This window comes from Cottoperca gobio, chromosome 10 (genome assembly GCF_900634415.1).
Source record: "Cottoperca gobio chromosome 10, fCotGob3.1, whole genome shotgun sequence".
In the NCBI taxonomy this organism is placed as follows: domain Eukaryota; kingdom Metazoa; phylum Chordata; class Actinopteri; order Perciformes; family Bovichtidae; genus Cottoperca; species Cottoperca gobio.
In genome coordinates this window covers 12617572-12632475 of record NC_041364.1, presented here as the reverse complement: position 1 = coordinate 12632475, position 14904 = coordinate 12617572, and the positions used below count along the sequence as shown (strand labels likewise).

Below are 14904 nucleotides of genomic sequence, written 5' to 3'. Positions count from 1 at the left end.
AGAGACTGAGGGAGTCTGGGAATCAGGAGGACCTGAAACTCATAGTAATGAGACATCTTTATAGATAAATGTACTATAGATCTTTGACCTGACCTTAACCAGAATAAAGCCTTATAAATAGATGGAAGCATTTCAAACAGTTCACTGAAGCAAACACTTAATATTTAACCTTAACCCTTTCCATGATGCTCCTACTGGTCGTCCAGGTGGTATCTATGCAACCATACAAGTTATGTTTATACAATTATTTTGGAAGGTTTTAATTGATTAACTATATTTGCCACAAGCAGATATTAAAAAAAATATTCATGATTTCACCGATGACAATAACAGAGATGTTGCTTTCAAAGTCATTATAAACCAATTAAAGTGAACATGCTGTCAAATACAGCCATGAGGCTAAATCAGAGGTCACCAACCTTTTTGATACCGAGAGCTACTTCAATGGTGCTGAACAATACGAAGGGCTACTTCCTGAATGACATAGTTGCACGGTTCACCTTTAATGATAATATTATCATTAATAATAATAATCATAATAAATATTCATATATGTGAAGAGACTGTCTGATCACATATTAATTATTCGTCACAATAATTATTAACAATGATTTATGGTAGGAAACAGATATATTTTCCCAATCTATTTCAACATTTGAAAGTCAGAGTTATCACATCTCTGATGTTTTTGTAAATATATTTATTGACAGTTTTGTATGAATGAGAACATTTGTAGCATTTTGTTCAAAATCACACCAGTTATATTTTAGTACAAAGTATTACTTCTGTAACATTTTATAGGAAATCATTAAATGTGGCATCTTCAAATCATTTCCTGTTTGTACAAACACTAACTTTGTAACATCGCAGAGTGGAGATGACATCGGAACCTTTCTTCTCGTCAGAACAGTGTTTTCAATAACCATCATTGCACCTTTCAAGACCTCTCCGTCTGAAAAGGCTTTCTTGTTCTTTATTTAAAATGTGCAGCTCTAAATATACCTGTCAACCCTCCCGTTTACATATTTCCCTGTAATCATCCCGTATTTTTAACCTTTCAAAAAAAATAGGCCTAATTAAAAAAGTGTACAGTGGTCTCCGGTAGAGCAGATGGCAGTATTATGTTTAACTTTAGCTGAAAAACGTTATCCACCAGTAAACACACAGAAGAAGAAAACAGGAACAATAACACAGAAGAAGACGAAAACATATGGATGAGAGTCACAGTGAACGGGAGATAGATGGAGACGCAGTTGTACCTGCCAAACAAGTTAAAACTTTATATAAGTACCAAATGAGAGGAGACCTTCCCTTATTTAATAAAAGTAGAGTCGGGCAAACTCATGCTTTTTGTAAAGTGTGCCATTCAGATGTTAGCATCGCACACTGCGATGTTCGCCAGCGAGAAAAATCGTCCAAACACAAGCACGCCAAGAGGCACAAAACATACACTGTCAATGACTTTCATGTGTGACAAGAACTGTGTCAGAGGCAAACCAAGTGACCAAAGCTGAGGGAAAGATGTCGATGCTTTGCACCAAAAATAATGTAGCCTTCAGCTAGCCTTGAGGCAGGCAAAGTCTGCAACCTATGTTTACAACAAGTCCCATGCAGATGCTAGGGACTCCCACACTGAATAAAATGTATATATGCAATTAAAATACATACATCTTATAAACACATCTGTACAAGTAATGCATACTTTAAATAAACATGTAAATCCTGAACCCGTCCCTTATGTGTTTACATTTACATTACATTATATTATATGGGTTGGGGCTGACTGGATAAGGTATGGGCGGAGTCCGCAGAAAATGTTCCTTATTTTGAAATTCCAATGTTGACAGATATGGCTAAAACAAGCTTCTGATGCTTTCTGTGACTTGTTCTCCGGCCTCGTGAAAAGAGACTGCTGCTCAAAGCTGCTTTAACTCACACCTTGTTCTGCCCGCAGTGCTGCAGGTGTGTAGTTAGTTAGTTAGTTAGCATGGTAGCTTTTGTGACACGTACCGAAGTGTCTCCACAATGTGCCGCTTTGTCGTCACACTTTTCTTTCACTGTTGTAAAAAATAATTCTTCCTCCCAATCATTGTGAAAATAGTTCGTTTTCTTTCGCTTTTCTGGCATGTTTAGCGTAAAAAACGCACCTAGCGCCCCACCGTAGCTGCTTCCGCTGGCTTGTCTCAGCGAAAAGGGAAATGGAGATTTAGCTTGTGCGTAGAACTCTGACCCCAGACAGGTGCTTATATACATTACATTTTATTTTATTTTTTATTCTATATTGTCATTTTATAATAAAGAATAATTCAAGTGTTATTGATTTTTTTTTTTTTTTAACAGCAAAACAATTAAATACAAATTTTAGACGGAGCTCTGTGGTGACTAGTGCTATTTTTAGAACATGCTCTGCGGGCGGGTCCCTTGGGCTAAATGCTAAAGTGGCTACACTAAATGCTAATGCTAACATGATCACAAAGTCACTGAAGTATTTGACAAATTAAAATTTGAGCCGATGATGAAAAGTCAGGGGGATCTGTTATTATAATTAGTCCTAAACGGAACTTGAATGTATTCAAAATTAATGGCAATCCATCCGACAGTCAATCCAAACATTTCTCTAAAAACAACAAACGTCCCCTCATGGTGAGGCAGCGTTACGACAATGTACACAGTCAGGTGCAGAGCAGTGTGAGTCAGCATTAAAACAGGACACCATGCTTTAGTCACCAAATACTCGACCATATCTTGCAAAAGTGAAGGATGGCTGCAGAGAGATAAAAATGTCAAATTACCACCTGATGAAGGCAAAAAAAAAAGACATCTGGAAATATTGGTGAAAAAAAGCATGGTGTGCTGGACAAGAGTTGTGCAACATGTTGTAGGTAACATGGCTTTGCTTCGCTGTTGTCTACAAGATGACCTCTGTAGTCCGTCTGCATCACTTTTACCTCTTGTGTCTCGTTTACAAACAATTTAGCGGTGTTAACACAGCAGGATGACATAACATTCGGCCATCAGAAGAAACGAAGGACATTAAATGTACAGCGAATGAAGATAAGTCAATGAGCAAGAAGACCTGCCTCTCTGTCTTGCTTTCAGATACTGACATGAGCTCTGGTGTACACAATCTTCTGTGCAATAAAACTAAAGTGAAAAACAGAGTTTGCTTTCTGCCTTCAGCTCCCTGTTGTTAACATGAGCAGGATGTGCTCACATGTTAACAAAGCCACGTGCGGTGTGTAAACACAGCATAGTATAAACAACACACTCAGACACACCCACAGGCTATTCAGGTTTCTAAATGTGCCGAACAAACTCAACGAAGGGACAGCAAAACAAATAAAAACTCACAGCACCACAGCAAGGTGATCTGCTCTCAGAGGGATGTTGATGGGAACAAAGTCCTCAGCTTGTTATTCCAGACTTCCACTTTTATGTCAGTTAATCGCTTCATCACAACCGGCCTTCTGCTCTCCGTCTTAATCCCCCAACCTCTTTCTTTCCCTCTACTATATGTTCATTTCATTCATTCTCAAACCTCAGCACGGTCTTTAAATGCACCTCTCACCTCTCTGTTCCAAGCTCTTGTAGTCACTCAAGATCTCTTCTTCAGGATTAAGGAGAGCTCTTTATCAAACCGTTTACTTTATATTCTGTAAATCAGCTGTTTGTTGAAAGAGTTTCCCCCCCTGACTTTTAAATTCCTCCTCTTCCCCCGCCTTATCTTATCCTGACATTTCCTTCATTCACAGTCGACATACAATCAAAAGTGTCACGTTCGTCTCCTGACAGAGTTTAAGTTCCTCTTTGTACGTACAGTAGGTCGACGCTGAGAGCAGTAAAGGGGAGAAAACAGTTTGGACTTTAAACGGCTGTGTGAATATGGATGTTAAAACTGTTGTGTGGTGTACATTCATACATTTACCCTGTGATTTAATAGTGGTAGATATGGAAAGTTTAGCTGCAAATTAGGTGAACACCCATTTAGAAGACAGCAACTTTGATGAGAATTAATGTCCTATAGATAAATTACTGCGTAAAGTGCAATTGTAACTGCTGAAAATGTCTCTTTTACTGGTTGGTGTCATCATTCAGTATTTGTGTTTATTTATAAATCTCTTAATAGTAAATAAAACACCCAGGGTAACATTCAAGGCGTTTTTTGTTGTCATTTTAAGGAAAGACGTACAAGTGCAAAAGCATTTATCAGTTTACATAAAAACCTCATAAAGAGATTAATGTGAAATGTTTTTCAAAAATGAAGCCCTGATCTGGAATCAGTGGGTTGATAAAGACACCCAGTAGTTTTTACATCCTGAGGCTGGCTGGGTATCAAAAGCTGGAGTACACACTCTAGTATTGGTTTTGCATAGTTATAAATATCACATGACATCACCTAACTGATGATGTCCGTATAGCTACATGTTGTGGAGAAATGTTCATGTTTCTTGCAAGAAACATGAACATTTCTCCACAACATGTAGCTATACGGACATCATCAGTTGCAGACACACACGTCACTTGAGGAACCGTCATGTGGAGAACATGAGGAACACACGTGCACACAACCCAGTGAAAGCAAAGAGCTACTGGCCGCGTTAAAGTGTTACTCTGATTAGAATCAGATGCTCATGAAAGACTGCTTATGATCGCTTTTGTCTTCAAAGAGACAGGAAGAGTGACCGAGACGCTGCACATGGATACAAAGAGAAGCAATGATACGCAGACATTTTTGATTCATCGTCGTCTTTAGTGTGGAGCCAGATTCATAACTGCCCTATGGCCTTCGTGTGTGTGTGTGTGTGTGTGTGTGTGTGTGTCCAAACAACTATCATAAATGATGAAAGGCAGTCTGGGCTTTGTGGTTAGATTAACAGGGCAGTTAATGAGCGCTCAGGTTCAGTAAAGAGCAGAGGCCTTTATTCACAGTCCACAGGAACACTGCTGGGAAATAGACTTCTTATTCTCCAGGTCTTTGACATGAAATGACTTCCAAAAGCAGAACTCATTATTTTTTCTTTGTGATGTGAGAGATGAGATAACAATAGTAAATGCTCCATTTAAAATGAGGAGGAATCCAATTCTGTGCACACGGTACGTTTGAACATGTTGACCCAAACTTATTGCTGGCAGTGAAATCAGTCACATTTAATATTGTATTACTGCACCAAAACAAAAAGGTAGAAGTGCCCTCAATCCATTCATATACTGTACTGAGGTACATTATCCATAAACTGTGAGTGCTCCATTCAGCTTTTATTGCCCAATAAACAGCTTTCTTTACTCTGTGGGTGAAGTTTATCATCTTCACCATCATAAACTGACCTGTACAGAGAAAGGGAGAGTACAAGCAAATTCAAAAGACATGATTGATGCTTTTCTTTTTCCAATTTAAACACGAAGCAGATGGAGAGGTTTCAGTCTGAACAAGTTGCAGCCAGACTTTCAGAACGATTTAGGAGACGTGGAAGAGAAGATGCACAGAGTAAGAACTCAACTCACCTTACAGAACAAGACTGAGGTCAGGGAAACTCCTCCAGCTATCTTTGGGTTAGCTGGTGTGACACAGCAGGGTATTCCCAGAACAGGCCTGTACTGGCTGAGCTGAGGAGATTAGTGCAAGTCAGGATTTATCATAGTTTACGTTAAGAAACTCACGTCAGTGCTGCTGCCAGGGAGAAACGATACAAGGTGATGAACTGAGTGATGGGGGACATGTGTGTTTCCTCTCAGGGAACAGAGAAGTTCTAAAGTCATAACATCTAAAGTGGGCAAGCAGCATTTTAATAGGGGCAGGAAATGGATTTCTGAGGCTGAAACAAGCAACAACCTAAGAAATAAAAAGGGTAAAATTAGGCCAGATTTTAGGACTCTCTCTCTCTCTCAAAAACACACACACACACACACACACACGACAGATCATGACTAACACTGGATATCTATGTCTCTGGAAACCCTGGTGCAATGGAAAATCCTTTCATTTATCAGTAAAAATAACCAATTAAAGTGCGTATACATTCTTCTAGTGTCCTTTGGCAATAACATTAGTTTCACTGCAGAGTGCACACAAACTATCTGGTATTTTAACTGCACAATGTGTTTATACGAGAGAGGGGGAAGCAGGGGGAGAGTGAGACGTAAGGAGAAATGTGCTTAAAAAATAATTCACTTTGGCAAAAAAATACAGGAAAATAACAGAGCTAGAAATGTCACACACTGACATTTGATCAAATCAACACATGGACAGATGACATGCGCACTCTTAGCGTGAATAAAAGAAAGAACGAGCCATTACCATCATTGAATGAATTAAGACATGTTTAATAGTTCTGTGTAGCAAACAGAATGGCTATGTGCATTATTCTGTATACAGAGCAACAAAAAAAAAAAAGGTGTCTCTATTCAAATACATTAAAATAATCAACCGTAAAAATCACATAGAAAACAATCTCTTAAAAAAATTAATGAACAAAAGGAATGCCTCAAATTAGAAGAAACACAATTCCAGTGATGATATCCTTTTCATTTTCAAATCTTTCTCTCCTTAACGTCTCAGTATCTGGTACACAATCACATGGCAATGTCCACCTGAAGAGAAGGGCGTAGAGTAATGAAACACTCGCGTCTCTGTTTTAACTGCAGCTACGACATTTTGTGCTGGAGAGCCGGCGCAGCAGTTTAATTATTCTCAGTGGTACTGGATTAAAATGCAGCCCGAGCATCTGATCAGAACAAGGATCTCTACACCTACTGTTCTTGAAGAACCTCGTTTCTACTTGTGTCGTTTTAAGTGCCAGTTTTTCACATGTCCAAAGATATTCAAATTTGTATGGAAGATGTCAAATAAATGCTGATGTTGCTGCTTCTGGTGTACATTCTTTGAAATGCTGAACTTTCTGAGCTACACCGATTTTCCTCAATCACAAACAAAAATGAAGCCCTGATCTGGAATCAGTGGGTTGATAAAGACACCCAGTAGTTTTTACATCCTGAGGCTGGCTGGAGTACACACTACAGTATTGGGTTTGCATAGTTATAAATATCACATGACATCACCTCTCAGGGTTCCTGTCAGATATGCTGATGGCTACTGAATGCAAATAAGAGCAAAGGCCAGACATTCAGCAACTACTGTTGCAGTTCAGTGGGAGGAAAAGTGGGTGAACATCACAAACACACACACAGTATTTGGGCAGTTTTCCAGTGTGCTATATCCTCAGCAGAACGACCACAAAGCCGTTTATGAAACCTAGGATTTATGACAGCATGGTTGGTACCGTACAGTAATTACAGATGGCACCACACACACACACACACACACACGTAGGATGTAGAGTGGTGCACATAAAACTAAATATAGGCGGGTTTCTTCACACACTCATTCTCATACATACTCACATAAACTGCTCAGGCCAGCTTTTGTGTGGAACCACCCTTTAAAAAGAAAGTTTTTTTGTTTTGTTTGGTTTAACTGATTGTGGAATAACTTTCACCTCCACTGGATCTCTACTTCCCCCTGGGCTTTATGTTCATGTATGTTTGCAAGTTTTCTTCATATAACTGTTGTGGGCACGTGTGGTAGCCGAGACAGGTTTGTGTAAATTATCTCCATATTTTAAGTGACCTCTAACTTATGCACGCTCAGCAGTGAACTAAATCCCTTCTCTGTAATAAAACAACACACCGACACACCCAGGTGATGACTGCTGTTGGACCGGTCCACACAGCGGCCCAGTGCGAACTGTGACCAGAGGAAACCTGGGAGTGAAATGACGAGACTGGATTCCTATTGGTTGGCACTTTTTTCAATAACACAGCGAATTGATTAACATTTACAAACAGTAACATACATCAGACAAATACAAAGCAATATATGTCATAGGTTAAAAAACAAACAAAAAATTATGTGAAAAAGCGCAAAGTGGTCTTGGCCTGGAACATCCAGAGAGAACTCTACGGAACACCTGCAGGATGTGACACATTTCAGACGTTCCCAGTCTAAATTTGGGATTTGGAAATAACCGCACAAAAGAGCGGATCCCTTCTGAGTAAGTCTTTGGAATCGCTCGAGATGCCCTTTGATGAATAAACGGGTGAATCAAGTGAAACAGACATAAACACACAAACAGACAAACAGATATGTGCACATGCTGAAGAAAGCAATGCAATCCTCATGACGATGGCAAAGATCCAAAGGTTGACGAGGGACATGCGGGGGGGGGTGTTGTGTGGCGGAGGTAAGAGCCCCGCCCTCATCCTCTGCCACCCCGTCCTCCCAGAAGACACAGTCACTGCTACTCTAAAACACGGGCCTGTTAAGATACGGGTCGGAGAAAACACAGGGCTCTTTTTCTGTGAGCTTATCTCAGATTTATGTTGGCCCCTGGAATGGTTACGAAATACATCTGCGTTTGTATATCACTGACTGAGTAAAAAAAAAACGTTCTGCCCTGAGAACCTAATTGGACCGAGAGAGCGTGGTCTCCAGTAACTCCTCTAATGACTGCGCTCCTTCTGGTTTAGGCTCCTCTTTCTCCTCCGTCTTTTTCTTCTTAGCGGGCAGTTTGCTGGATGAAGGCGCGTCTTCCTGCATCAGCTCTTTGGCCAGGATGTTGGTCACTGCATGACCAGCTCGTCGGTGGTTGGCTGAGAAAGAGAAAGACACAAGAGTCAGCGAGATCAACAAATAAAGAGACTGCGATCATTTTAGTTGTTACGTTTGTAGTATAACATACAGATATGTCAGTGCATGCCATAAGGTGACATATCTGAAGTGTGTGCAGAACAACACCACAGAGGCACACAGATACTTCACATTGTTCTCTGACTGAACACAGTTACAAGTATGTGCCTCCAAGAACACCGTAGTGCGTGTTCTGAAGGATACAATACAAGATGGATGCTCCCTTTCTTTACAACATACACATACATGCATTACCACGACACACAAACACACAAACGGCTTAATGCTCTGGCTGTGTGTGTATGTGTGTGGATTAGTGTGACATCTGGAGCAACTCACTGCTAATGTCAGATTAAACTCAACTTGATCTCAACACAAATGGGGGGAAAGAAAACGGGGCGTAAGAGACATTTAGAGGAAGAGGAAGTGGGACTGGAGGGATGGAGGAAGGATGAGCAAAGCAAAGGAAGTGGTAAGACGCCATAAAGAGCAGGACGATTCATGCTGTGGGAAGACTACGGACGCGGGGATGAATGAAAATGAGACAAACAGGGATGGAGAGATTGACTAAGAGGAGGAATAAACGCTAAAGACAGAAGGAAGCAGTAAAATAGATCACAGAGAAGCGGTGAGGAAAGCTAAGAGACGCACACGGACGCAGAGAAACAGAGCGAGTGTGACAGATCGTGCCCGGAGGATGCTGTCGTTTTTAGTCTTCTACCTGCTTACTCTGTTATTTCCTCCTCCCACACACACACACACACACACACACACACACACACACACCAGCAGCCTTTATCTCTCTATTCCCCCCCTCCCTCTATCCTTTACCACTCTTCATTCTCCTGAGTGGGAGGACAGCTGTGCAGCAGCGGCCATTTTGAATTATATAGGTCAGTGGGAGATAGTGTTTGCTGTTAAAGTTATGTCTGGTGTATGTTCAGAACTCAGAGGCTGTGGATCAACATTAGTACAGAACACATGAGTTATCATAGACACACACACACACATTGATGTAACGTGTTCCCGTAGCAATCGATGAGAAAGAAAAACAAGCAGATCAATCCAACGACGTCACGATGCAAATCAATAGCAATACACGTGCAAATGAACCATGTTAACACAAACAACAAAGCAGTACACATGGTTCTGAGGGAGCAAACTAAACAAAAAGACACAAGTTACCACACAGATCTCCAGAACTAGCTGTGACAAAGAGAGAATCGAGTCTGAGGAGAAAGAGGAGAAGCAGGATTTGGAGATTTAGAGTCATGTTCACAGTTGACTCATCGTCTTTGTGTGTGAGCCTCAGCTGGACTGATCAACACAGACAGCTGGGGTGTCAAATTATCACTTCACACACTTTCCTTGGAGAGGCACACTCATCGCTCTTCCTCTCCTATAAACACCAATACATGGGAACACTTTCTCTCTGTCAACTCTCAAATATGCCCTCCACATCTATTTTTGTCTATTTCCAAACCTCTCTCTCTCTCTTACTCATAAACTTACTAATTAGAAATTATGCAAATGACCCAAAAACCGAGAGAAAAGGTGTGCGTCAGTGTGGGTGTTATTCTATGCGTCTGTGCCGAGCCCATCCTAAAAATAAAAAAAAGAATTCAACCCGCAGAGAAAAGCTCTTCAAAGGATGTCAAAGCAGCTCCTCTCTCATCCGCCTCCACTCCTCCTTGAGAGAGGAGGAAGAAGGGAGGAAGAGGGATCAGAGGCAGCGTGGGGAAAAGATGAATTTAGACAGAAACCTGCAGATTAATGAGGAAAATTCAGTGCAAATGTAAAACTGTATTTAAATCTAGTTAAAACATGGGCCTCAGAAGCAAACACCTGACGGACAGGTTTCAATATAGTTAAGTTCAAATATCACATTACATGGCCCTCAGGTCTAATCCTATCCTTCCTACTACATACAGGAAATATCAACAGGACGTCAACACGAATATATACAAAAATAAATAAATCCCAAACAGCCATTCACTTTAGCTTTTAGTTACTCAAACAGGTGTTAACAGTGTATTTGTTGCAGCCAAATAAGAAAAATATAGAATCACCAGACTTATCCTGGTGTCAAACATGCGGCCCGAGGGCCAAAACCGGCCCACCGGAGTGTCCAATCCGGCCCGCGGGAGGACTTTGCAAAGTATAAAAATGAGTTGTTTTGATCATAAAGTAAAATAATGTTCCAGATACCTGTGACGAAATGGTTTGTGCCTTTGTAGATACAATGTGATCTATAAGTTGTAATGCACATGTGTAAATGATAAACTGATAATATTGTTGAAATTGCACCTTCTTTTCTTAAGAAATTTCAGGTTGTTCATAAAAAGATAATTCATTAAATTTGAACATTTTCAGAATGTACTTGTACTTTCTTGCACTAAAACAAAGGGAACATTTGGAGTTGCTGTTATTTACAGGTTATTATGCTGTGATGTTACTGGTCCGGCTCACTTGAGATCAAATTGTGCTGCATGTGGCCCCTGAACTAAAATGAACTGCTTTAAGGGTTTACTTCAGCGTAGTTCAGAGCTTGTAAATTGCAGTTCAAGCTGCCAAGTGACCGGCCATTGGAAATTAAATGCAACTAGTCCAGTGCCTTTTGAAGAAATACTCTCTTGTACTAACCAGTCAGTTCACAGACAGTGAAATGTCTTATGTGGCTCTGGAAGGAGCCGTCTAAAGCCTGAGAAAAAACCCCGATGATGAAACGTAGGATCCAGTGTTTTTGGAACTTTACTTAAACTAGGGACTACAAGCCAGGATATCTCTTTTCAGATCACTTTTCACTTAAAAAAATAAAAATAAAAGATCCATCCCTTGCAAGCCTCAACCTTGTTGTTCAATACAACAATTGAAGGAGTAGCCCTTTAATACGTGGCACTACAAACATAGGAAACACTCGCCACGAGTATCCAGAAACTAGCTGTAATGTTGACTAAATGATCCATGCTTCTGGCAGGAAGCCTGGTGTGTGCAGCAGTAGGAAATGAGACGTCGGGACTCACAACAAAGACTGTTTACTGGCGGGCGTGAGGTTGAACGAGTGTGTTTGCACTTTGAGGGGCTATCAGTGGCATAAAGAGTGAAGTGGAAAGATCATCTGTACCACATTACACTCCAGGAGACTAAATAATGACTGCCTGATGAGGGGAAGAATGCTTTGTTGTACAGAGTGTGTGTGTGTGTGTGTGAGTGTGTGTGTGTGTGTTGACCTTATGAGGGGAAAATACAGAAAACAGGGATAAGAGTGAGGAGATCATTTGCATTCATGCGTGTGTGTGTAGGGCAGCTTGAGATGAGAAGCTAACAAGAACTAGCTTGGTGACTTTGTTAAGGCATACAGAGAACACCCACTTCCTCGGGGATCACAGAGAATGCCTCTCCTGCAACTTACTGAACATAAACATTGTGTGGTGTGATGCAAACGGTTGTCAAGGAAGCAGCCATCTTTATTCTCTTAGCTTATAGTCAGTGCAGCAGCTGCAGCAAAGCCCCGGTCACATGGCAGCGTGGTGACGGTGCCACGACTAGCAGGATGGTGAATTTGCAGATGTAGGCTGGACCTCCATCAGTGTCTCCAGCTTAGCAGGGACTCCTATCGCCCTCATCAGGCCACACGGCGTAACACACTGCTGCTCTGCACTAGAGGACTGTGGGACGGAGTGACGTCATCGAGCACCACTGTTGGCTTGTGTCTGTGGGTTAGTATTGATGTGCAAGCCTTTCATGTCACCAAAGGGCTCAACTGGTGCATATGTGTGACTCATTGGCATGTATTGTCCCAGTGGGTGTTTAGTATGCATGTGACATCACCACTGCTGCAGTAATGACTTGATTGATGAGTGCTCTCCTATTGGTCTGAATGATCTCTTCCTGTGTCTTAATGTGTTTGTGTGAACATCTGTGACAGCACAGCTCTCTGCAGGGGGCTTATTGTAGGAGCTGATCGTCTGCAGAGCCAGCGTGTGCCTCTATTGTTGCTCTCCCTTTATTCCCGTCTCTCTGTTGTGATTGGTGCTAACTAGTTGCTACTGCCATTGGTTGTTCTGGCAAGGGTCGTGACCCAGCAGATGGGTCTATAGTGAATGTTTAGGTCATTCCTCTACACACACAGTGCCCTTAAATTACACACATACACACAAATTAGCCTAATGTGGCCAAGCTGACAATTCTGTAAAAGGACATAGATGGACCATAACTTACAAACTAAGTAAGAGAGCCACAGTGTGTTAGTGTTGGGAAAACTATGCAAGGCTGTCTGTTCTCTGGAACGTAACGCGCTTCTTTGGGTGCATGTATTGGTATGCAAACATCCACGTGCGTCTTTTGTATCGGCACGCAAGCATCTGGTGTGTGTGTCCTCTGTCTGTATGTGTTTAAGGGGGTACGGAGACGGAGGGCAGACAGCTGAGGACACCCCATGCAGTCTTGCTCATTCTACACGACCAGCACACACACAGTGAGCTGAGGCACAGGTCAAAGGTGAGGAGGTATACAGCCTCCGTAGCCTCGTGGCTGCCATTCAGTCACAATGCAGTGACACAATAAGCATGACAACACACTCAATAGCCCCTTAGTCGTCCTTTAACACAAAGTTGGTGACGCTTGCAGTCGCCACAGCTGTGAGGAGGAAAGAAAGAGGGAGGGGGGGGACGTCACACTTCACGTAATGAAGACCCTTACATGCACAACAGTGGTCACTAGCACCAAACACTGAAATCATAAAATAACAAATATATAAAAGCATAATAAGCACACTAATACCTTATTGTGGCAAAGTTTTAAAAGTCTATTTTTAGCTGTGTTATTTGTTTTATGTATTGATATACGCTGTTGTCACCTTACCGAGTTGTCATCAAAAGCGTTTTAAAGCCATGGGAAAATCAATTATTATGGAACCTAATGCGCACGTCTAAGTTTGCCCTGCAGCTTGTTGACCTTTAATGTTCGTCAGTTCGCCTTTTTTTCTGGATCCTTTGTTACAACTAACAAATATTTGACAACAAAATAAATGAAAACATCGAAACTTTGTTATTACACCCAAGGCCCTTAGGCATCCACCACTCAGCTGTGAGAGGATTGTTGTGTCCTTATTTAATTGCCCTTCTCTGCTCCCGACCTCGTCTGGACCGAGCTCATTGTTATCAAACATGTTCGATCATTTCCACAACAAACAGCAATCGAACAAGCTGCCAGACATTACGTAAAGGTTGGTACTGACGTGAGATGTCTGGGCGCCCAGCTGTACAGAGCACCTGATCTGATTAGATGATACATGCTGCAGGAGCACACATGAGCATATTATTAAATATCCAATTACCCCTGAACACATCCCTCACATTGTAATTACAATTACAGAATTATTTGGGAACCCCCACCACAACGGTTATTACCCAAGTCTCCTTTTCTTTCAGCTTTTGCAGCTCAGCTCTATATCACTTTTATTTTGTTTTGTTATTTCGGTCAAAAAAAGTAATACTTGAGTTATGCAGTAAGTCAGAATTAGGAAGCTATGAGCAGCAACAATCTTCTACGAGATCAACAATAGGGTAGAAAGTCTGAGCGATAACTCTGGACACTGGAGTGTGAAGCACAACCTTTGAAATGAGTTTATACATGTTCTTAAATTCTGGAACTAAGCAGAATGAGCTTGTTGAGTTGTGGTTCAACAAAAACTGTGAAAGATGACTCCCTGTACATCACATATAGACATAAAGTACAAACCTCACTGGAGTTTTGACTGACATGCGAATAAATACCTTTTCACATTTGGGGGAACTCTTATGTAATTACATTTAACATTCACACCCCACTCTTGTATGAACACAGGCATCTTGGCACTAACATTATTCCTGATTAATACTCCAGTTACCTTAAATGCACCTTATAAGCCTAAGAATCTGTTTTTAAAGTATTAAGGTGCTTATGTTGGGATATCGATATCTAACTGAAGCTTGTGATGTTGTTTTCCCTCACGAAGAGAAACATGACCCCCCTCTTCCACTGCTTTGCTTTTTTATAGATCGTTCAAGCGGATCAACCTTTGTTTTGTGTTGGCAGACTCATTACGTGACATCTGATCAGTAATACCATTCGACACAAGAGTTCAAATCAATTGGATTTTAACATCATGGAAAAGTGCTTCAGCTGGCCTCGGGGGTAGCGACATAACTCATCTAAGGATCAGTGAGGGAGCGATGAGA

The 14904-nt window shown here is 41.3% G+C and overlaps 1 protein-coding gene across 2 annotated transcripts in view; it reads right to left on the bottom strand.

The window, feature by feature from the left end:
- Positions 1–7787: 7787 nt before the first annotated feature.
- diaph1 (diaphanous related formin 1) overlaps positions 7788–14904 on the bottom strand; it is an 86811-nt gene continuing 79694 nt past the window's right edge. For both annotated transcript variants that reach the window (XM_029441323.1, XM_029441324.1), the window contains one exon: positions 7788–8646. In XM_029441323.1, the coding sequence (XP_029297183.1) occupies positions 8459–8646 (188 nt within the window). In that variant the 3' untranslated portion in view covers positions 7788–8458. The remainder of the gene's footprint in view (positions 8647–14904) is intronic.